Consider the following 22,178-nt stretch of genomic DNA (forward strand, 5'->3'; position numbering starts at 1 on the left):
TTGATGATTGAAACTTTAGTTTTTGATTTTTGAAGGTTTAATATTTGCTTTTAGTATTATTTTACGTGATTATATCACACTTTATTTAGTCAATCCCTTAATAGCAGACATTTAGATTACTTATAATTTTTTACTGTTACAAGTAATGCTACAGGGAATACTTTTGCATGTGGTTCATGTTAGGGTAGATACTTAGAACTGGAATTACTAAGACCCTAATGTGTCAAAGAATTGGCCCCCTTCTCTTAGCCCTCTATATCTGTCAGAAGCCTAGAAACATTCCTTTTTGACTAATAGGTTGTGGTTTTCTGGAAGAAGAGATCTTATTCCCTATTGCAACTCTATTCCATAAATCTGCATAATTAAAAAATAACAGTATTGCAAGAAATTACATCAGAACGACAGACATATCCTGTGTTCTCTCCATAGTGCAAATGACAAGGTGTGAAGCAGAGCTCTGAGTGATAGAGTTAATATTTATTCAGTGTTGCTGCACATCCATAGAGTCTACATTCTTCCCTGAGGGTGAAAACCGCACCGTATATTCTTCCCCTGAGTGTTGTATTTCTCTGTAAAACTCCACTAGAGGGCAGAAACAATAATTTGCGATTGTATAATTCTCTGTGTTCTTCGGTGAGTCTCAGTCTGGAAATACTGAATCATCTGGTAAATTCAGGCAGTGTTGACAGCTCCAAGTTGATGATGACGGTGATGCTGCATTGGGCTCATCAGAATTCTTGCTGAGGAAAAGAGCACCACCAATGACTTCCTTTTGTAGAATGCATGCTGAACTTAGAAAACAGACAGGCATTTGCATAGGGAAATATCAATCAGTCACAGACAGCTAAGCTTGGAAAAAACTTAGACCAATACCATGATATTTCATCCAAGAAAATTGGATCTCAGAGGTGACATATCCTGTCCAAGATCACTTAGCAAGATAGGGTCAACATTATAAACCAGATTTTTAAAAATTAACTTTTTAGATTTTACTTATAGTAACAATTCACTTTTTTCCCCTTTTTGGTATACAGTTCTATGAATTTTGGCAAATTCACCAACAGAAAGTACAAAACAGTCCCATCACTACAAAAAATTATATGCTGTGCTTTGTAACCAAATCCATCCTCCATCCCTAACCTCTAGCAACTACAGATCTCTGAACTAGTGCTATTCCCAGAATTTCATACAAATGGGAGCATGCAGTATTTATTCTTTTAAGCCTGGCTACTTTTATTTACATAAAGATTCCTTCATGTTTTTGAGTGTATTAGAAGTTCATTTCTTTTTATTTCTGAATGTCATTCAATTATATGGATATAAACAGTTTGAATTGTTTGTTCGCCCATTGAAGGACAATTGGGTGGTTTCTTACTTTTTGTGATTACAAATAATGCGGCTCTATATATCTGTGTACAAGTTTTTGTGTAAACATAAGGTTGTATTTCTCTAGAGTGAATTACTAGAAGTGGGATTATTGTGTCATATAGTAAGTACGTATTAATGAATGTGTTATGCAATGTTAGAAGCCACAGATGAACAGTTTGCCATTGTTACTGTACTCTTTCGCCGTTGCACCTGAATAAGGAGGTTTAAGTATTGCAAAGACTATTGATTGTGGTGTTGGAGTTTTCCAGGCTGAGTCAGAAATCACGCCCTAAAACAATAAAACAGGTAAACCTGAAAAGCAGGATGGACTCAGTGACCTCAGGAGGGAGAGCAGATGACAAAGATTGGAACCAGTATTGAATGCAGCAGGAAAGTTCACCACATCCTCTGAAATGTGGTTGGTAATCAACCCAATTTGCAAATGTCATCAGATATTTAGGGTGCAAGTCCTTTTGGTTCTTATGATCCACAGTGAGAAACCGCAAGTACAGAACCTCCAGGTACGTCCCTGTCTGCTGGAGCATAAAACATCAGAGGAGGTGGCTCAAGGGAGGGATAGACACGGGGCCATTAGACGTCTCTGGCCACAGCCACTCTGCTTAAGGCTAACTGTGACCTCAGAGGGACGGCAGCAGGCTGACACTCTGCAAAAACCTTATTCAGGTAACATCGCTTTACCTCTATCCTTAGGCCAAGTCTGCTCTGGGATCTCTTTGGCTTTCTTCTCTGTCAGTAGGTTTCCCTGCATGTTTGTTTTCCTCTCCCACCCTCTTTTGTTCCTCTGCACTTGAAAGTAGGGCAAACTTGGAAATTAATGTTGTTCTTCCTCATTTCTCTGTGTGCCAACCAGCTGTGCTTTGGGGAAGAGACAGAATGTGTAGAGTAGGACATGATGACATGACTTGGAAAGCGTCTTCTTGCCTGGGCCTCAATATTTCCATCCTTACAAAAGAAGAGTTTGGCTAAAGAAATTGACAATTGAATATAGTTATCCTCTTTACTTATATTAATATAACCTGATCCTCTCAATATCCTATGAAGTTCGTATTTTTTCTCAGGCTCACATTTCTAAGAGATGTTGGAGTTAGAATTTGAACTCACATATATGTATATATACATATATAGGTATATATCTATTTGTGAGCACCTATATATGAGTCATAAAAACCATTGTGTACCTATGTATGAGTCATAAAAATTATATTTAGATATAATTTTTCTAACTATAGATATATATCCTGATCCTACTTCAGGGAAGGGCTACGTAATTTTTATGACCCAGGACCAACAATTCCATTTTCAATCCATTCTTTGTGTTTGAGCACATGCGCCTGGCCTGGAAGCAGAAACTTCACTAGGAAAAGAAGGACTTTGGGGTGGGAGGCACTGTTGCATCCCAGGGAATGAAATGACTTAGGTGGCATCTTCCTGATTATGCAGGACAGACCTGCATTCACACCTATGATCTCAGAATTCTTACAATTCTTCGTGTCCATATTCACTAACATGAGTGTCCCAGTTGAGATGGTCTGTTGTAGGGTTGAGGTAGGACAGTAAGAAGCTACAAAAATTCCTAAGCAGGTAGAATGGGGAAACTGAGTCAAGAAAATTAAATAAGGCCAAACATTTTGAGCAACTTATAGCCAGCTGGTGAATCACAAGAACATTTATCTCCCCTGACCAAGGACACTTGAGAGTGAATGGTTTATAGCACTATTCCCTAACCAAAGAATATATACTTAAATCTCCCTGGTCTGGGAGATAGAGAACAGAGACCCAATTAATGTCACTTGTGCCAGCTAAACCCAAGGACCGATGAAGTCGGGGAACAAATAACAAAAACCCCATTAAAAGCCAGATAGACCCAAGGAAAGTAAAACAGTATAGCAGACCAAAAAATATTCCTACCCCCCATATGCTCATTTTGACACATCAGCATATTAAAAATGCATTTGGAAAACTGATGAATGTTCTGCTGCAACCCTCCCTGAAGGTTCTCTTTCACCTGGAGTAAAAAGATAAAAAGCCCTCAGGACAAAGACTCAGTGCTGGGCTCGCACCTTTGCCAGTTGAGTATCAACTTTTTATTTCCTCCTGAACTCTAAAGGTCCCCAGGAGACTTGCAGCCCAGGGAGCAGTAGGCAGTGGTAGCTCAATCTGGGTTTACCCTCTCTCTAATCCTGTCTCCAGGCCCCCCTTTCTCTCTGACTTTGCGGGGAGCTAACAACAGCCCCGTCCTGGCTCACTTCGTCTCTGTGACCTTCACTTCCCAGTGAGCTGACAGCAGCCCCACCTTGGCTCACTCCCGTTGCTTCTTCTACCCTAAGTCTTTCCTGTGCTTTACTGTCCCCAGCCATAATAAGCATACTGTCAAAATCACCTGGACTCATGTTGTGAAATCTTTCCTGTGGGAAGTCAAGAACCCACACACTGCAGGCCATCCTGAGGCAGACCCACTCTGGCTGGTTCATGTCCAATAACAGGGTGAACCTATTTATAGGTAACATGCCTGAGGTGAGAACCCTGAGCCTAACTTCTCTTCCAAGCCAGGATGATGACTGTAAACTAGCTACTGGCAGAGAAGAAAAGAAAAGAAAGACTTTTTAATTTTCTTCCCCTCTTTAAAGCAGAAGGGCCTTCTGGGGTCTGAATCCCTGGAGACCAGGCCAGGGTGAGACAGTCAAGGCCAAGTGTGCAGAAATGGCGTCACCTCCGATAGGAGGGGCTGGAAAGGTGGCTCGGCCAGGGATTAGGAATTAACTGTCTTGAGCATTTTCACAGGCCTCTCCAAGCAGGACGCTAGGTGAGATCGAATGGCCGCCTTCCCTCGCGTGACCATGTTTCTCCTGGTATCCATCACTGGGGAGCACACTGTGTCTTCAGGTAAACAAATGTGTAGGTCTTAGGAGAGACACACCTGATTTTCTTTTAGTTGTAAGGAAGAAAATGAATGCCGGGACTGGACGGAAAAAAATTTGGATGAAACCTAGACCCAAAGTTGGTCTTGACTGTGCAAAATGCTATCAAGCGGGCATTACTGTTGGAAACAGCACGATCTGAAAACGAAGCAATACATTTCTATATAAGGCACAGGTCAAGAAAAATCAAAAGGACAATTCAAAATTATTTTGAACATAAGGAAAATGAAGCATGATGAACGGAAGTTCAGATCAAAACGCATCGTTGCCTCCGTGCCCTTTTCCTTTTGCTCCAATCCTACCGTCCTGTGTGTACCCAACCTCATCAGTCTCTGTTTTCTTTCCTGTGTTTCTTTTTGCTCAAATATACATATGTACATCTTGTTATTCCTCCTCCTTTCTAACAGAAAAGATAGCATGCTATATAGGTAGATACCTGTTGAGTTTGTTTTTGTTTGTTGCTTTTTGTTTAATGCCCCACATGGGAGTGAAACCATAGGTTCTCATCCTTCCCTGCTTGACTTATTTCACTTAGCACAATACTCTCATTTGAAACACTTAGTCCTGGATATTTTAAATATCATCTGATGGGGAGAGATAGGGAAGAGCAGAACTACAATATGTCTCCTTTCCTTCTGCCACAGCCAGCTGGTCATCCTCTATCCCCAGGCAATGCTGGCACCCCTCACCCACACCAGTGCACCGTGTCCCTCAGCCTCCCTAGAGCCAAGGAACTCCTGAGTTTTCTCATCATTCAGTGTCATCTTTAGTCCAGCCTCCTGGCAGGAATAGACCTAATACCCTATTAACTGTGTCATATTAAATTCTTACAACAGTCTTTCAAATGCGTGTACTTATCCCAGTTGTAGGGAAAGGGAAACTAAAGACAACCAAAACGGAGTCACTTAGTAAAAACGACATGGTTGGCGAGTTATGCCAGTACAACCCTGAACAGTTTTTACTCTTTTCTCACTGTCACAGCAAAGTTACAAATGAAGTCAGGACTCTGAAAATGAAAGAAGAATAGATAGATAAAGTAGTTACCACCCACCAATTCTGTTGTATCACTTTGTGCAAAGGTTTAATTAAGTTACGTTTCCTTATTCAGTTGGTAACTTCAGTGGGTGAAATCATATTCCATGGAAAACTCATTTTTTAACCTGTTGTGTCTTTATTTGCAGGATTCTGGAAATCACATGACCCCTCTAGATGGCCTAAGGTAAATTCAGATTTCTCAGTTCTGAATTCTGACTCTAACCTGATCACTCTCTAGACACAAGAGACCCAAAACTTCATAGTGGGAAAGTAGAATGAGAAGGTTTCTGTGTGACCTTGGACATGTATCTCAGCCTCTCCAGACTTAGAGGTACTGACGGACGACACAAGCATGACAAGAGGAAAATGTACCTCTGTGAGACCTTGGACATGTATCTCAACCTCTCCAGACTTAGAGGTACTGACGGATGACACAAGCATGACAAGAGGAAAATGTACCTCTGAGCATTAAGAGAAATAATACCTATCGCTCAGGGTAACAAAGTTAAACAGTCCTATATAAACAGTCTTTTATAAATCCTATATAAAGGATTTATTCCCAGCCTCAATACAAGCCCTCACTCTTTTAAAAAAATTTATTTGTCACTTACAGTTGACATTCAGTATTATTTTATATTAGTTTCAAGTAGACAGCCTCCTGGTTAGACAGCCATGTAATTTACAACATGATGTTTCCCCTGGTATTTCCAGGACCCATCTGGCACCACACATGTAGTTGTTACAATATAATTGACTCTGTTTCCTGGGCTGCACTTTATGTCCCAGGACTGTTTTGTAACCACCAACTGCACATCCCGATACCTTCGCCTTTTGCACCAGCCCCACAAACTCCCTTCGCCCTGGCCACCGTCAGTCTGTCCCCTGTATCTGCAAGTCTGTTTCTGACAAACCCTCCCCCTAACAGCCACATGTGAGTCCCTGTCCTCTCAAAGTTCACACACTCCCTGTGATAAGTATCTAGCATTGGGACTCCACCAAAGTTTAAATGAAAACTTTGCGTTTAGGGTTTAAGCTGAGATAGCAGAATGCTCATAACTTGAAGAAATGATGGGATGTTTGAAGACACTTCAGTCAGAAAAAAACTTGCCTGACTAAAACACAGAGCAGAGAAAATCCTTGAAAAAGATCAGCTGGCTAGTAATATTTGATGTTATTTCTGTTTGGGGCAGAAGGGGCAGGGCAGGAATAAATTGGGGGAGGGGATCCATCAATCATTATTTACATGATATTTTGTAACATTCGCAGCCCCCGTGTGAAATGTACTACCCGCCGGATCCTCTGAACGACTTATTCTGCCCTAACGTAACTGCATATGTGTGCAGCACACTTGGCCACACTTACCAGAACGAGTGTCACTTCTGTGTTGCTCGGTGGTAAGTCCAAGTTAAAATGGCATTAATTTCCTCTTTATTTCTTCATCACAGAAATTTCAAATAATCTGAGCAAAAGAACTGGATTTACTAATGCATGGGATTTTTGAAATAAGAATAGCCTCTATTAGTCACAAAATACTGCAGACAGGCTACATATATAGTAATTTCTTTTTTAAAAATGTAGTGTACGTTCAAAGTTGACTCATTACAAGAAAGAAAATATTACACGATTTTTTAATTGAATTGTGTAGAGATTTTAGTAGATAGTCTATATTCAAGCAGTGAACAGAAATCCAGGTTTTAGAAATCACTCCATTATCTGTACAGCTCACATCGACATACCTGTGAATACCACCTGTTACTGTTGTTTGGTTGATGCAAACAGATGCAGACACAGATGTAGGCTAGGTACAGGTGGATACATGCATATGAGTAACAAAGTAGTTACGTGGTAAAAATTGACAGTTGACTTTCAAGTAAATTCAATAGTAAACTTAGATCAAAAATTAATACTGCTTGTGATTTATTTTAACTCCACTTGCAATTGTTTTTACAAGTGAGCCTTGTGTCTTGTCAGTAATTCTCCCGTGACTAAGAACCCCCTCAGGTTCGATAATTTGCTGGGAGGACTCACAGAGCTCAGAAAAGCTGCTCTGTGCATGATAATGGTTTACTGCAATGAAAGGACAGAGATTAAAAGCAGCAAGGGCAGAAAGCTCGCAGGGTGGAGTCCAGAGAGGCCAGGTACAAGTTTCCAGTTGTCTTCTCCCAGTGGACTCACACAGGCAGTGCTACATCATCCAGCGATGACGAGTGACCATATAGAGGAGGCACTGGCAGCCTGGGAAGCTCGCCAAAGCCTTAGTGCCCAGGCCACATGTTGGGAGCCAGTCACCAAGGCATGCAGCGCCTCCATGACTGACCGCCCCCCTTCCCGCGAAAAGGGGGTCGAACTGATACAGAGTGGCTCAGGACGACAGGCATTCATCTGAGCATAAACTGCCTGGCCTGGCGAACGACCTGGATTACAGAGACACTCTTACCAGGCATGATATTCCTGGAACTAAGTTGAGCATCCCCAGCCTGCTGAATGAACTGACTCTTTCATGCACGTCTTCCTTTGGGAAAAATCCACATGGGCTCCCAACGTCCTGTGACCGTCCAGTGAGGAGGTGGCTGAGCACTGAAGGAAACAGACTTAGGAGCTAGTCCCGTAAAGAAAACTTCGCTCATCTTCAGAGCAAGGACTAGCCTCAGAGGATGATTGAAATGTCCTCTAAAGGAAAAGCCTGAGAACTGGACAATGTGAATGGACTACGTTTCTACCATTGCTGGCAGAGGAAGATGAGCTAGAAGGAGGGGAGTAATTCCTATGTTCCTGCTTTTAGCAGTGTTTTCAAGAAAAATTCTGGCAAATTGGACTCACAGTCCTACAGATACCCACCATGTATGAATAGTGTAAACCCTTTGGGAAAAGACAACCGAAGAGTGAACACCTTGGCCAGAACTGATACAGTCATTGTCGCCATCCTCACACCCCCCCAAACCTATTGAGTGTAGGGCCCTGATAATGGCAAGAAAATGGAGAGTTTATGAAACAGACAGCAGACCCTTCAGAAGCCTGCAGTCTCATTTGGCAAAAAGAATATATGCGCAGGAAAATCCGTAAGAGAGTATAGCAGTGGTTGTATTCAGCCAAAACAGTATTTTCGGAAGTTTTGAAGTGCTTGGCAGTATTTCAAAAATCAGACTTTACCTGAAAATACAGATTTCCATCTCATTTTGAAAAATCAAACATTATACTCATAGTAAGCTAGGAGTTTAGAATATTAGAATGTTAGAATAAGCAACAGTTGCTTCATAGTAGCTTCCCATCCAAATGGGCTTGAAGCATTCCAGGCAGCCAGAAACCTCCATGATGGTAAAGATGACCCGCTTTGCTTATTTATATCACCAGCTTGGCTTCCACGAGCAATTGCATTTATAACCCCTGACCCAAGTGAGTAGATAGATATTAAAGGTGAGCCTGATATAGGGGTCAGGATGGGGAGTCTCTGAAAGGAGGAGGAGGTTAAAGGCTTCTTAAAGAAGAAAAATGCAAAAGAAAATAGAACAGGCAATTTACACAGGGCCCATTGCTTGACAAAACATTTGGAATTGATAAAATGTGTGATGCCTTAGGGAAATAAAGAAAAAATTGTGTTGAATGGAATGTTATGTATTCAGAGAACAGTAATACATAAGGATGGAAAGTTAGGCAGAGGCTAACTTCTAGAAAACATAAACATTAGAGGAAGGTGAATAGGCTGTAGTCTGCGGACATGTAAACCCAGTGAAAATTTGAGCAGAGAGATGAAATATGTGAATTATTACGCATCACATTATTGCTACGGTTATTTTTTACATCTTGGTAGAAAAGTCTGGCATTGCTCTGCTGAATGCAAAGGTGTCACAATAGGGACGGATTAGGGGGTGGAATATCCTCTGTTGAAAACCTTCACAGAATGCTGCTTGAATAGTCACGGCATGGAGGAGGCCCAGGCGTGCTGTGGTGGTGACAAAGGGGACTGGGAGGAGATGGGTGCAAAGGGAGCCAACTGTAAAGCAGCACCTGTCTTAGGGTGTCGTTTGAAAGAAGAGAATGTGAAACCGTGAGACTAATCTTTCTCTGTGATACTAACCTTCTTTTTTTCTCTTCTCTTTAGGGACTATGGTTCGCATATTAAATTTGATAAATATGGGAAATGTTCTGATAAGTAACAGAGTATTACATTTGCTTATTCTTTCCACCACTGAATTCTGAAAATCATTTCACTTGGAATGTATACATTTTGAGACCGTATAATAAACACCACCCTATGCTGCACTCAGGTTTGGTTTTTGTTTTCTTTAGAACCCAAACGTGTAACAAAATTGGGAGACAAATCAAGCTAATGGAGAACCAAAATGTTGCATTTATTACGAATAAACACTATAATAAAAGAGATGGTCAGCATTCATCCCTGTGTGCCGACCGCTTAAAGACAGCTTTCCTTTGGCTCCAGTCTAAGTTCTGTTAGCAAGTAGGCTCACCTGCCACTCTCCTGAATTAAATTAATTGCAGATCGCTGGCCTACCTCTCTGCAAGGTCAGACCCTGTCCCTCTCATCTCACCTAAAGACCTGAGCAAAAGAAAATTTCCCCCACACATGTACCCACAGCCATTTGAGGCTTTCTACCTGGTATTCATGAGGGAAGCCCACCTTCACCAGGAGAGAAAAATTTCCACATGCTCATAGGAGGGAGAAGGACGGCCAAGCGTTTTGGGGGCACACTTATTTTGGAGAGAGCTAAAGAGCGCTGATGTCGTTTAACAACCTAATGCCAGCATACCCAATCCTCACTCCATCCCATCGTTACTATTACGCAGATCGGTACATTCCTTTTTCTTTTTGTGCTTAATCTGACTCATAATTTGTCACCTAAACTGAAAGATCTTGACTAATACAGAATGAGAGAGTCATTTTTACATTTCAGGCTGGGGAAACGAACAGTAAAAAAAGGCCTTTGGCTTGTGCGTGCTGTGTGTCATTACTCATTGTTGACACTAGATGTCAGCCTCACTCTTCTCAGTCTGACTAGTGTTTTATCGAACTGGTAACTTCCAGAGGGGAACGTACAACTCTTACCATCACCTTTCCGGCTAAATCACAGCCTATCTTGGCTGGCAGCAGGACACCCCCTCCTCTCACAGCTTCCTCCTTCCTGGCTCTGTACAAGCTTTTGTATAGAGGCCCAGGCCTCCCCCATTCTAATGGCCCTGGGCTTCTGTGTGCTGTGTTCATTCTCCAGGTGGCGCTAATGCACATCTACATTTGAAAACTACATTCTTTTACTTTTTAAATTTTATTAAATGTACTGGGTGACTTTGGTTAATAAGTCATATAGCTTCCAAGTGTACAATCTATGATCCATCATCTGTGTGTTGCATTGTATACTCACCACCCAGAGTCAGGTCTCCTTCCACCACCATATATTTGACCCCCTTTCCTCTTTTCTACCTGCCCCTTTCCCTCTGTGTCTATGAGTTTTTGTGTGTCTGGTGTGTTCTTTTGTTGTTTTCAGTTTTATATCCCATATATGAATGAAATCGGGTTTTTTTACTTTTTCCATCTGACTTATTTTGCTTAGCATGATATTCTCAAGATCCATCCATGTTGTTGCAAATGTCAGTATTTCACCTTGTTTTATGGTGGAGTAATGCTGTGTTAATATGTCAGTGCAGGGAAGACTGACAAGATTACACACTGTAAAGGAAATATTAAAGAAGCTGAACCATATAATTTTGCGGGGGGGAGACCTTTCTAGGCACTCCAGAGCTGCCTTTGCATATCTGAAGAGGTCTACGTAGAAAGAGAGCAGACTCATTCTATTGGGCTCGGTTGTAGAGAACTACTAGAATGCATGTAGAGATGGAGTTCTTTTCAATATGGAAAAAAGTACTGAGCCGTTCAAGCGGACCAAAAGAGCAGTGATCTACCTTGGTAACGAGTCTATACATTAGATGTTATGACATTATGGGAAATTGGAGTAAATTTTTCTTTCTTAATGTCCAAGAAAACACTAGCATCCCTTGAGATATTATTAAGTGTCCTATAAAATATATAAGTAAAGCTTGTAGTGTCCTATATAAGTGTCCTGTAGCAAATTAAATTTGGGGAAAACTGAGTTAAACAAACTGGAAAGAATTCTGTATTCCAAGAGCCTGTCACAAATAATTCCCCAAAATGAAATAGATTATTCAAAGTTTCCCAAATCTGGTTGGCCAGAGAATCCTTTAGTCATGAAATACTAATTAACTTTTCATGGGATACCAGTGTCTTGAAGATTGAAGATCTGTGATTCTCTGCATGTAAAAAGGACATGAATTGGGGCGGGGGGAGGGGAGCACATGTCAGAATGTTCTAGATTGAATTGTGTCTCCCTCAATTTATATGTTGAAAACCCAACTCCTAGTGTGACTGCATTTAGAGATAGTGCTTTCACAGAGGTAATTCAGGTTAGATGAAGTCATAAAGACAGGGACCTAATCTAATAGGACTTTAATCCTTGTTAGAAAAGGAGGAGCCACCGGGGGCCATGCACAGAAAGCAAAGGCCATGTGAGGACCCAGTGAGAAGATGATTGTGTACAAGCTGAGGAGAGAGGCCTCAAGAGAAACCAGCCTGGCCAACACCTTAACCTTAACCTTCCAACCTCCAGACTGTGAGAAAATTAGTATCTGTTGTTTACATCACCTATTCTTTGGTATTTTGTTATGGCAGCCTTAACAGACTAATATATGTGCTAATGTTGGCCCACTCTCAGGTTACAGGTGTTTTCCTTCATCACTGAGCACAATAGACAAGATTTCCAAATAGGAGCTGGGAGGTGTGTGTGTATGTGTGTATGTGTGTATGTGTAGTCTAGATCCAGGTTGTGTGAGGTCATCAAGGAGCAACATGAACCAATAGGAAGAACTAATCATTGGTGTTCATTCAGCAGTTCCATGATTGCAACTGTTTAGCCTCAGTCATTCAAAGAAAACTGAAGAGAACCAAAAGGTAGTATGCCTACTTGTGCTAACTTCCTGCTCCCAAGAGAGGCAGGGGACGAGGCCCTGCTGGACACAAGATCAAAATGCAAAAAAAATAAAAATAAAAAAAATAAAAAATAAAAAAACATGCAAATGTCACTGTGCCTCAGTGTGCACAGAGGCACAATCACAGCAGGGCTACCTTAAAAAAGGAAAAAGAGAAGCTAGAGCATAAAAGTATCACACAGGGAAGGAGAAGAGGACAGACCAAAAACTAGAGATAGTCCAGCCAAATCTAGGCCACAGATTTTAAAACTGTCACAAGAAGGCCCCCAGGTGTTGAGTGGGGGTGTGCTGGACACTAAGAAGGAAGGAGCCGAGGTGGGGTGGGGTGGGGGGGTGGGCTGGTGCAGCCATTCAGATGGAAAAACAGAATCTCATAGAAGTGTTGCAACTTCTTGCCACTCACCCTGAGTCCTCGGCCTTGTTCATCATTTGCACATATTAGTGTTCCAAGGAGGGTCTGTTAACTGGGAAGCTTGAAGCTCTAACTCTAGGCTTATCTCACGAGATATTTGTGGAGCAGAAAGCACAGCATGGAGAAGGGACTGTCACACATTGCCCCTGCGACAGATGAGGGTACAAGGACAGAGAAAGAAGTCTTGTCTCCCAGCTCTCAATCATCTCCTCTCCCCACTGGGACCCTCCTTCTTTCAAGATGTTGCTCAGCAGTGCCGGGCGCTTGGACCCAGTGCTCAGCTCCCTCTGCCTCATTCAAAACAGCAGCTATCCTTCCTGATGCCTCTGATTCTGCCAGTGTAACTCCTGTCATTCCAATTTTCAACCTGTCTCCAAATATACTGCTTAGAGTTAAGTGCAAAGGCAATGCATCAGAGTAATTAAAAGCATTGGCTCTTAACCTTAGCCACTTCTCTAAGTCTCTGCTGCCATGGCTACGTAACAGGGCAAACAACCACATCCATCCCATAAGATTACTGTAAGTCTCGAATGAGATAGTACACACAGCAGGTGTAGCACACAGCTCTAGCATGGAGTAAGTTCCTAATATATGGTTAATTTTCTTATTATAACTTTCACGTCCTCCAGCCGTTATTCTGTACTTGCATTACTGCCCAGCTGTGGTCCCGGCTTCCCCATTTCCCTCCTGCCAACTGACCCAGGAACTCTTCGTTCAAGCCCTGCTCCAATTTCATTCTCTCGCCCTTCTCTAACCTTCTAGTGGGCCACCTTCCTCTTCCCCTTGGCACCTCAGATCCACGGGGAAAGAAATGAGGGATTCAACCCTGTCTAGCCTTTCTTCCTCCATGTTTATGTTTTTATGTTTTCAATCCTATCCTGCCTACCCTGGCGTGAAACCATTGTCGTAGTGATCCCCTCTGACAAGGCCTCAGGGTTTGGCCCCTTGCAAGAATGTAAGGAAGAATAAAGAAACTGCCCTTGGCAAAAAAGAAAAAGAAAGAAAGAAGAAAGAAAGAAAGAAAGAAAGAAAGAAAGAAAGAAAGAAAGAAAGAAAGAAAGAAAGAAAGAAAGAAAGAAAGAAAGAAAGAAAGAAAGAGAGAAAGAAAGAGAGAAAGAGAGAAAGAAAGAGAGAAAGAAAGGAAGGAAGGAAGGAAGGAAGGAAAAAGGAAAAAGGAAAAAGAGAAAAGGATAGATTGATGAAAAGTCTCCACAGTCTTCATCTTTCACTCCCGAATGACCCTCCATAATCTTTGGCTCATTGTGCAGCTTAAAAATTGTCTGTCCATGTGAACAGCTGTCAAACCCCAAAGCAATCCACACCTGATCGCTTGCCCTCACTTTTCCTCACCTTTTTAAATCCAAAGACCTTTACCTCCACCCATTCTTCATCTATTTTATCTTTGGGTACACCCTAAGGATCATTATCTCAGTCTCAGCCCTGAGAAACTCACCTGAAACTTAGCCTACTAGCCACAGCCTCCATACACAATTGTTCATATTCCCCACACCCATTAAGTTCACACATAGCCCAGACCTTGGCCTCTGAACCCTTAGCTGCTCCCAACTTGCATATCCACCAAGAACCTTCCTGAACACTTGACTCTCTCCCAAGCCTACCGCAATCTTCATGGCTCCCCCCCACGTCTCTGAGGTACACAGTCCCTATCCATAAAACCCCCTTTCTCCCATTTCTTACTCAGTGTCATAACATACAGTATTTGGGGAGAAATATTCAGCATGGTACTGACTGGGCCTGCTAACGTCTACTGCTAATTCTGTCTAGTGTCCATTTTTATATTCCTGTCGACTCTCTGGCGTGCTCCCATCAATCTCTGTGCCAAGCTTTCTCCATCCTTCTCCAGCTCCCAGACCAACCCAGTTCTTCCACTGCCAGAGTTAATCCAGTTTAACAGCTGGAGCCAACCTTAAAGGAAGCTCCCCTACTGCTTTCTCCCTCACCCTTTCAAAATATCTGTCTTTACTTTCATCTAGTCTCCTCTGTCCCTCATATCAGAGGGAACAGGGTTTCAGTCTATGCTTTTAATCTTGCTTCCTCCTTTTCTGAACTCATTTCCTTACCCACCCTCCACCAGGTGTCTGAACTTTCTTCTTCCCTTTTGCTCTAGGACTGTTGCACTGTTGTCTCTCCTAGATAGCACTTGCTGAAGGTTTAGCTTCTTCCACTCCCTCCTCCCTTTTACTATAAAACAGCTAAAAAGTATTATAACCATGTATTTCCGTTTTACCCTGATCATCCTTTGATTCCACTCCCATCCCGCTATGTTAAAATGGCATTTTCAATCTGCAACAAAGATTCCACTTCTTGAAACATAGTGGCTTTTTCTCAGTACTCACTCTCTCCACACATTCGTTGCAACAAGAAAGTGTATAATTAAATCCCTTTATTAGGACATTTCCTTCCCTCTTTTCCATGACTGACTTCAACACAGTCTTCTCCATTAATTCGTATTGTGATCTTGGGGGAGATTATTTAAATCCTCTGAGCCTCAATTTACTCATTGGTAACATTAGATTCATAAAAGTTCCTTCCTCAGCGAGTCATCAAGAAGCCCGTATTCCATATAATTAGGCACCACCCTCAAGCTCGGATTGTGGTCTTGGCAGTCTGCCACACACGCAAGATTGTGTACATAATCTCATTTAACCCTCAGAACCACTCTGGGAGGTAAATTATTTCCCTCTCACAGATGAGAAACCAACATACCCAGAGCTTAACCTATATACTCAAAATCACAAAGTCAATATTTATTAAAAAACAAGATTCCCAAATAAAATCCAGTGGACTCCATGTCCATATTCTTACCTACTAGATTATATTAACCCCCAAACAGGTGCAAGAGTTGAAATTTTACGGAGTCATGCAATGTCATTTGTTAATTAGCTCATTACCTTTTGTAGCCACTGTGTTTCAGGATGCACTGAAAACAAGCCTGCCAAGCAGAGCACTGCTGGAGGAGAGTCAGCTGCTGTCCCCCAGGGCTTCATACACATGTCCTTCAACTCAGCAGGCAGGCAACAGCCGTTGGGATGTCCGTGCCTGCACAGCCCAGTTACAGGCTACTATCAGGGACCCAGAGCAGAGACTCGGCTCATTAGTCATCATCATCATCATCATGGTCGTCATCACAATTACAACGACATGCACTGCCCTTTAGAGCAAATTTCTCACAAAAATGACACCAATTGTGTGAACTCTGTTGTGTCAAGCCATAGTTCCCGCTCCACATGGGATAGAACTGAAGTTCTAGTTGTCAAGGGACAAGGTAAGATCGTGCTCCACATCCTCTGTGGTTGGGCCAGGCCAGATGGCAGCGAGGGACGGTGACAGCGGTGTCTCTTCTGGACCGAAATACTTAATTGTTGAAAAGGGAGACTCTCAAGAGCACACCTTCAGTCAGCCTCAAAAACAAACATTCCCGATAGTGACAGCTCCGCCCGCTGGGGCCCACTGAGCACCTTGCAGCACCATCAGCTGGTGACCATACACATGTGCAGCTTGATTAAAAAATAAACATACTGTTTTAAGTTGCATAAAGCTTGGGGTTACATGTTACCACAACATAACCAGGTATTCTGGTTGATACAGGCTCACAGCACATAAACAACTTGCCCAGGATCACACAGCTAGAAAATGTCAGAAGCCTTCTCCAAACTTCAGAAATGCTAAAGTCACTCTTCCTCCTACTAGGTCCCAGCCTGCTTCATAGTTTATTTCCTCAAAAATAAAACAATAGTTTCCCAGAAGCCAAAATATAAACATAACTATGGTCTGTCTAACCTGGATTAAATACCCTCTATTCTTGTGAAATAAAGAAACTGATAATTTCACTTATTTCATAACTAGGCTGAGCAGCCTATACTTAAGATCTTCTAATACATGAGGTTTAGAATTCTAACAGTCCCCGCCTCTAGGAGAGACTGACAAATACTTGTCACCTCAAGTAATTAATGTGTTGGTCAGACAGGAATTAGCAATTAAGTGACAAGGACTGCAGCACCACCCAGGGTGTGACACTGTGCTTGGAGAGCCTCTCAAAGCCAGCATTGACTCTAAATGACCTCATAGGAAAGGTGGAGAAGCCAGGCTTTGCCATATAAACATGGCCCCTTCCCTGCTGTGACAGCCCTGAGCAGCCTCTGCCTCACAGCCACCTCCACCATGAAGGCCATCGGGGCTTTCCTCATGCTCTGCATGGCGACCTACTTCTGCAGCAGCTCAGGTGAGTTGAGGGTAGGTAGATAATTTACAGCCGTTACACTTGTTGTTCCAAATAACCCCTTTGGGAGGCAAGCATCATAGAGGAATTGTCTGGTCGTGTAGATTTAAAGTATACTGGTTTAGAATAAAAAGCATACTGGTCTAGAAAAGAAGCAGCTCTGGCCTGAGAAAAAGAGAATCTTAGGTCCCTAATGGAGTTGGCGGATTTGGGTCTAGGGTCTTCCCTATCAAGGATTTTTATTTCCATCCAGGGAACAGAGAAATGAACTCATTTCTTCCTAAGTCTTCCATTTCATAAGGACACTGGCCGTGGTTATATAGTATCAGGTACCAGATACAGAAAAACCTGGATGCCTCCCCAAATCAATCTGGGAGGAGTGAAACAAAACAGAATTCTCCAAAGGCCAGGCGTCAACAATTAGGCTTTTTATATGGCTGGAAACTTAAATAAAAAATGATTCTAACACCTTAAAGACATTTTATTACATTCTTCTACCTCATTTAGAAGGGGAAGAATATCAGAGACAGTGCTTCAGGTTCTTGGGAGTGGTGACTGCACCCTGCCTGTTGCTGTCTGACTTTGAACCATTATCAAAGTCACAATGAGCTTCTGAAAACAACCCTTGGGAATGAAGGGAGGAGGTGTGGGTGACTCTCTTGCCTGGGTGACTCTCTTCCAAGGGCTTCTCTAATCCATTGTCCATTTAGCTTCCTCAGAAAACATCTGGAATTTTGTGTAAGGATGGGGCGTGTGCTGAGACTTATTGCCAGAGGAAATACAGAGTCTTAATCTTAGGGGATCGAATTTACATTAGTTCATGAGACTTCAAGACTTTGCTTTATTTTTAACATTTCTGTCTGTATCTCCCTTTCAGAAGCTGCTAGTCTGCCTTTAACAACCGTGAGTATGTTGGATTGCATTTTCATTTCAATCCATACTGACCGTAATTTAGTCAACCAATAATTATCAAATATATATGAAGGAGTAAGTCAGTAAGAATGTTTAGGGTGTAAAAGGTGGAGGCAGACACCAATAAAGAAATCTCTGCTGCTTGAAGAAATATGACATACACATAAATAAACAGAGCCTTAAAAAAATTCAGAGTTAAAGGAGAGAGAGAGATGACTTTTAGGTGGTGAAGCCTTCATGGAAAGTCAACATGGAAGAGGCAGGACTTTGGTTAATTCACATGCTCTGGATTCAAATCCCAACCGCACCACTTTCTAGTTTTTATGTTATACAGATTACCCCTTTTTAAAAATCTTCATCCAAGGATATGTTCACTGATTTTTAGAAAGAGAGAGAGAGAGAAATATCAGTCTGTTGCCTCCCATACACACCAGGGATTGAACCCACAAACTAGGTCTGTGACCCAACTGGGAATTGAACCTGCAACTTTTTGGTCTATGGGACAATGCTCTAACCACCTGAGCTACCCAGCCAGGGCCAAATTCCATCTTCTAAGCCATCCATTTCCCCTGTCCCCACTCCCACCCCCACCTCTGTAAATAGGGATAAAAATAGAACCTACTCTATTTGGTTGTTCTGAAGATTAAACAGAGAAAATGCATGTAATATTTAAGTTTAATACCTGGCATAGAAATGCTCGGCAGTTGTTAACTGAATACACTAGTCATAATAGAAGCGGTGCTAATATTACTGGTTTCTGTCATAGTGATGGCTTTAGTGCCAATAGAGGCAGTGACAGCAGCACCAGAGTATCTGAGCTGGAACTTCCAAAATGGTATTTCACTGCCTGTGCAACAGAGGCCAGGCTAGCCTAGCTTGGGGGCCGGGAGCAAGGCAGGATGTTTCTCCGCTATCTGGCACAGGTGGACTGCGACATTTACAAGAAGTACCCAGTGGTGGCCATCCCCTGCCCCATCACCTACATGCCTGTCTGTGGTTCCAACTACATCACCTATGGGAACAAATGCCTGTTGTGTACTGAGAACTTGTGAGTACCTCATGGGAGGAAACGAAGCTGGGGCCAGTGTCCTCCACTGCAAACCTCTCCTCTCTCCATGAGCCTGCTTAACTCTCCACCTAGAAGCAGCCTGTGCAGATAGCAAGCTGACCGCCTCACAGTCAGGCTAGGGCTGGGGCCCATGGCTGCCAGCTTGGACTGGTTCCATCCGTCCTGAAACCTCCACTTCCTGCTTGTCAACTGAGGATGTCCACTGAGACCATGTGTTTTCAAATGGCTGTCCCAGAGCCCAGTGGCTCTGTAGAGGCAAGTTAGAAGTCACCAAAAGTGTTAAGGGGACCGTTCAGGGTCATCTCCAACTCCACGTTTTGACTACGTTAAGTAGTGGAGTTCATACAATGTCTTGGTTGAAAAAAGTATCCTAAACCCCATACTAAAAATAATCGAAAACCACTATCATACACAACTTTTAAGAGGTCTTAGCACAGCTTGTTCCTTAGACTGACTGTGGCTAGAGGACCTTTATCCTCCTCCTCAGCTTCCCAGAGGCTGTAAACATCTGTAGCCTTCAGAGGGATAGAGGGATAAGGCTATCACAAGGGTTTTTTTTTCTTTTATCTAAAACAGGGGTATGCAAGCTGTCAGTATTTGGACCTGCATCCCATGAACATGTTTACTTCACATATTTTATTTGGCTGGAGCAGTATTTTTGAAGGCAAACAAGTAGGAAGACATCACTTCTTTGGTGCAGAACACACATGCAACTGAGTATTTACTGCTTTACAGCAAGTCCACTGCACTCACTGTTAACTCTTTAGACCACTGGGTTGAGGCTCACATAGCTCTTGTCTCCTTCATCTTTGTGGTGATCTTAGCAAGTTGAAATATCAAGTTAGACCCTGAGCCCAGAAGGATATGTCTCCATCTTTATTCCTATGTGCAGGACACTTACTTGATAAAAAGGAAGCTTCTCTAAGGTGCATGCACATGGGGCCCTTGGCCTGGAAACTAGCTCGTATTCAAGGACACTGGTGGGGACATGGTGGGGAAGCTGTTCTCACCGAAGCAGGATCCAGCTCCAGCATAGGGCCCGCTGACCAGGAAAGGCAGAAGGGCAGCCACTCCGACTTCCCTCAGCAGGATCCCCCCTGTCTTTGTTGTTTTAAGACATGGGGTGATGAGCCTGGGACCTGGGATCAGTGGAAGCGGCATGTGGGGTGGCAGTGTCACTAGACCAGGGAATTCTGCTTCTGCCTCTGTCAGAGGCTGCCTATGGCAAGGATGTTCCTTTTCAGAGACACCTCACCTGCAAAATGAGGATTTAACTCAGGAGCTCTGTGGGTCCCTTTCAGCTCTACTATTACATGAGATTTCCTCTAGTGTGAATGAATCTTGTTAACTGTGTCTTCCTGTAGGAGAAGTTATGGAAGTGTTCAGTTTCTTCATGAAGGAAGATGTTAACTCCTCCGTAGATGTGGGGGTGGAGCAATGACATCCTCAGCGTCATCCTCATCGTCCCTGGGCTCTGATGACCTTCTCACTCATGATGGCAGAGATTCGGGGGTGGAGGACAGGGTGGAGTCATCTGTGGGGGGACAGAATGGAGAAAGTTGTTGTGTTTTCCTTCAAACTCTCACCTCACTGACAGACTGGCTTCTTTTTGCATCTCATTAAAAGACCCCAGAGAATTTATCTTAACTTCGGTTTGTCCTTGTTTCTTAGATCAAGGTGTACTATCTCAGTTTGCAAAAAAAAAAAGTGAGGAATATGTAAATCTGGTTGTTCAAAGAGGAGAAAGTTTCCTACAAGGAATCCCAAGTGGCTTCCAAGACACACACACACACACACACACACATGCTCACATACACACAGAATGGGACAGAGTTCAGTTCAGTTAAAGCTCAAACTCTAGAGAGGGATATATATACAAATTAGAAAATAATTATACCCTCTAATAAATGCTGGTGTATAAATCTATACTAGGTACCATATTTGAGTAATCTCTCTGTGGTGTAAATCTGATTCTATTACTTCTCTTTTCAAAAATCCTTTGTTTGTTACCCATTGCCCCCAGGATAAAACCCAGACTCCTGAGAGTGGCTTTGCCCACCCAATCCCCTGTTCTCCTATTGTCTGTGAAGGACACTGGCTCTAACAACCGCCCCCCCCCCCCCGCCAGCCCTCTGTGTCTGTACATGCACAGTGTCCTCTGCTGGAAATGACCTTTACCCTTAGTTTTCAGCTCAAGTGTATCCTTCTTAGGAAGCCTTCTCTGAATTTAGTTTGGCAGAGAAATGGCTGAGGAGTCAGGGGTTCATTTGTAAAAAAGTTCTGTCACATGCAAGCCGGACAACTTCGGGCGGGTACTTAAACCCTATGCTGGGCATGTGGGGCTGTTGCTGTTGTGATTAAAGGAAATCACACAAAGCACCCTACATGTGACAAACACACACAACAAATATGAGAGCCTTTGCCTGACTGCCCACCATTTGCTCATCTGCTGTTTCATAGCATTTTGTATTAATACTACTTGCCACATCGTACTGAATAGTTGGTGGATATGTTCCCCTATCTGTAGTAGATTGTAAGCTCTTTCAGGGTAGGCCTATACCTCTTTATATACCTAGTGATTAGTATGATGCTGGATCTATGGTGTTTCATAAACATTGCCACACTGCTATGGGCCATAGTGGAAGGTGAGTCTAATTCTGCCTGGGGTGTTAAGGAAGCCCCTTGAGTTGTAATTCATCTGAGCATGTATCAGTCAGGTAAGGGACAGGTGACTCCAGGTAAAGGGAAAAGCAAATACAAAGGCACAGAACTTGAACAATGCATAGGAATTAATTACTGAATGCAATTTCCCAATTTGTAAAAAAATATAGATTGAATACCCACCATACTCATATCTGAAATCAAACTCAGCCTCAGCTGCCTTACTTGCTCCACTGGCAGCATCCCTGTCCCAGGAAACAGCGCAGCCACTCAGCAGTTGCTCCAACCAAAAGCATGAGAAGCTTCCATGATTCTCTTTCTCAAACTCCACTCTTAATCTACTAGCAGGTCCTGTTAGCACCACTGTCAGAATAACTGCAAAGTCTAATCACTTTTCGCCACTTCCAAATCTCCTACCCCACTTAAAGTCTCCATAGTCTTGCACTAGAACTACTGCAAACCCCTCCAGATTAGAGCTTTGGGGGGCATCAGTAAATCTGTGGCAAAGGGAATAGACAAAAGAAACTG

At 42.7% G+C, this 22,178-nt stretch overlaps 3 protein-coding genes across 4 annotated transcripts in view; 2 read left to right on the top strand and 1 right to left on the bottom strand.

The window, feature by feature from the left end:
• LOC112319466 (sperm-associated acrosin inhibitor-like) overlaps nt 1-15,825 on the bottom strand; it is a 36,399-nt gene extending 20,574 nt beyond the window's left edge. Inside the window, exon 1 of the mRNA XM_045185091.2 lies at nt 15,681-15,825. The gene's annotated coding sequence lies outside the window, so the exon portion shown is untranslated. The remainder of the gene's footprint in view (nt 1-15,680) is intronic.
• SPINK13 (serine peptidase inhibitor Kazal type 13) lies at nt 1,785-9,588 on the top strand. Of its 2 annotated transcripts, none has more exons than XM_045185090.2 (5): nt 1,785-1,889; nt 4,171-4,272; nt 5,489-5,526; nt 6,609-6,736; nt 9,442-9,588. In XM_045185090.2, exons 2-5 carry the CDS (start codon nt 4,203-4,205, stop codon nt 9,494-9,496), a joined length of 291 nt encoding a protein of 96 aa, XP_045041025.2. In that variant the 5' UTR covers nt 1,785-1,889; nt 4,171-4,202; the 3' UTR covers nt 9,497-9,588. The 2 variants fall into 2 exon arrangements, with proteins under 2 accessions (XP_045041025.2, XP_045041024.2); XM_045185089.2 differs by lacking the exon at nt 1,785-1,889 and adding an exon at nt 1,956-2,052.
• A 1,018-nt stretch (nt 15,826-16,843) lies between the features above and the next one.
• Nucleotides 16,844-20,636, top strand: SPINK7 (serine peptidase inhibitor Kazal type 7). Its single transcript, XM_024576841.4, has 4 exons — nt 16,844-17,011; nt 17,886-17,911; nt 18,844-18,968; nt 20,354-20,636. The coding sequence occupies exons 1-4, from the start codon at nt 16,951-16,953 to the stop codon at nt 20,397-20,399; spliced, it is 258 nt and encodes an 85-aa protein (XP_024432609.1). The 5' UTR covers nt 16,844-16,950; the 3' UTR covers nt 20,400-20,636.
• The last annotated feature ends 1,542 nt before the right edge of the window (nt 20,637-22,178 follow it).

This window comes from Desmodus rotundus, chromosome 6, assembly GCF_022682495.2.
Source record: "Desmodus rotundus isolate HL8 chromosome 6, HLdesRot8A.1, whole genome shotgun sequence".
NCBI lineage: Eukaryota > Metazoa > Chordata > Mammalia > Chiroptera > Phyllostomidae > Desmodus > Desmodus rotundus.

What these genes read in the sequence shown, in the direction of transcription:
- SPINK13 (XM_045185090.2), top strand. Translation starts at nt 4,203, where the DNA reads ATGGCCGCCTTCCCTCGCGTGACCATGTTTCTCCTGGTATCCATCACT. An exon ending in GGAGCACACTGTGTCTTCAG is followed by an intron (nt 4,273 to 5,488) that starts GTAAACAAATGT and finishes CTTTATTTGCAG; the next exon opens with GATTCTGGAAATCACATGAC. An exon ending in ACCCCTCTAGATGGCCTAAG is followed by an intron (nt 5,527 to 6,608) that starts GTAAATTCAGAT and finishes TAACATTCGCAG; the next exon opens with CCCCCGTGTGAAATGTACTA.
- SPINK7 (XM_024576841.4), top strand. Translation starts at nt 16,951, where the DNA reads ATGAAGGCCATCGGGGCTTTCCTCATGCTCTGCATGGCGACCTACTTC. An exon ending in CTACTTCTGCAGCAGCTCAG is followed by an intron (nt 17,012 to 17,885) that starts GTGAGTTGAGGG and finishes TCTCCCTTTCAG; the next exon opens with AAGCTGCTAGTCTGCCTTTA. An exon ending in CTGTTGTGTACTGAGAACTT is followed by an intron (nt 18,969 to 20,353) that starts GTGAGTACCTCA and finishes GTCTTCCTGTAG; the next exon opens with GAGAAGTTATGGAAGTGTTC.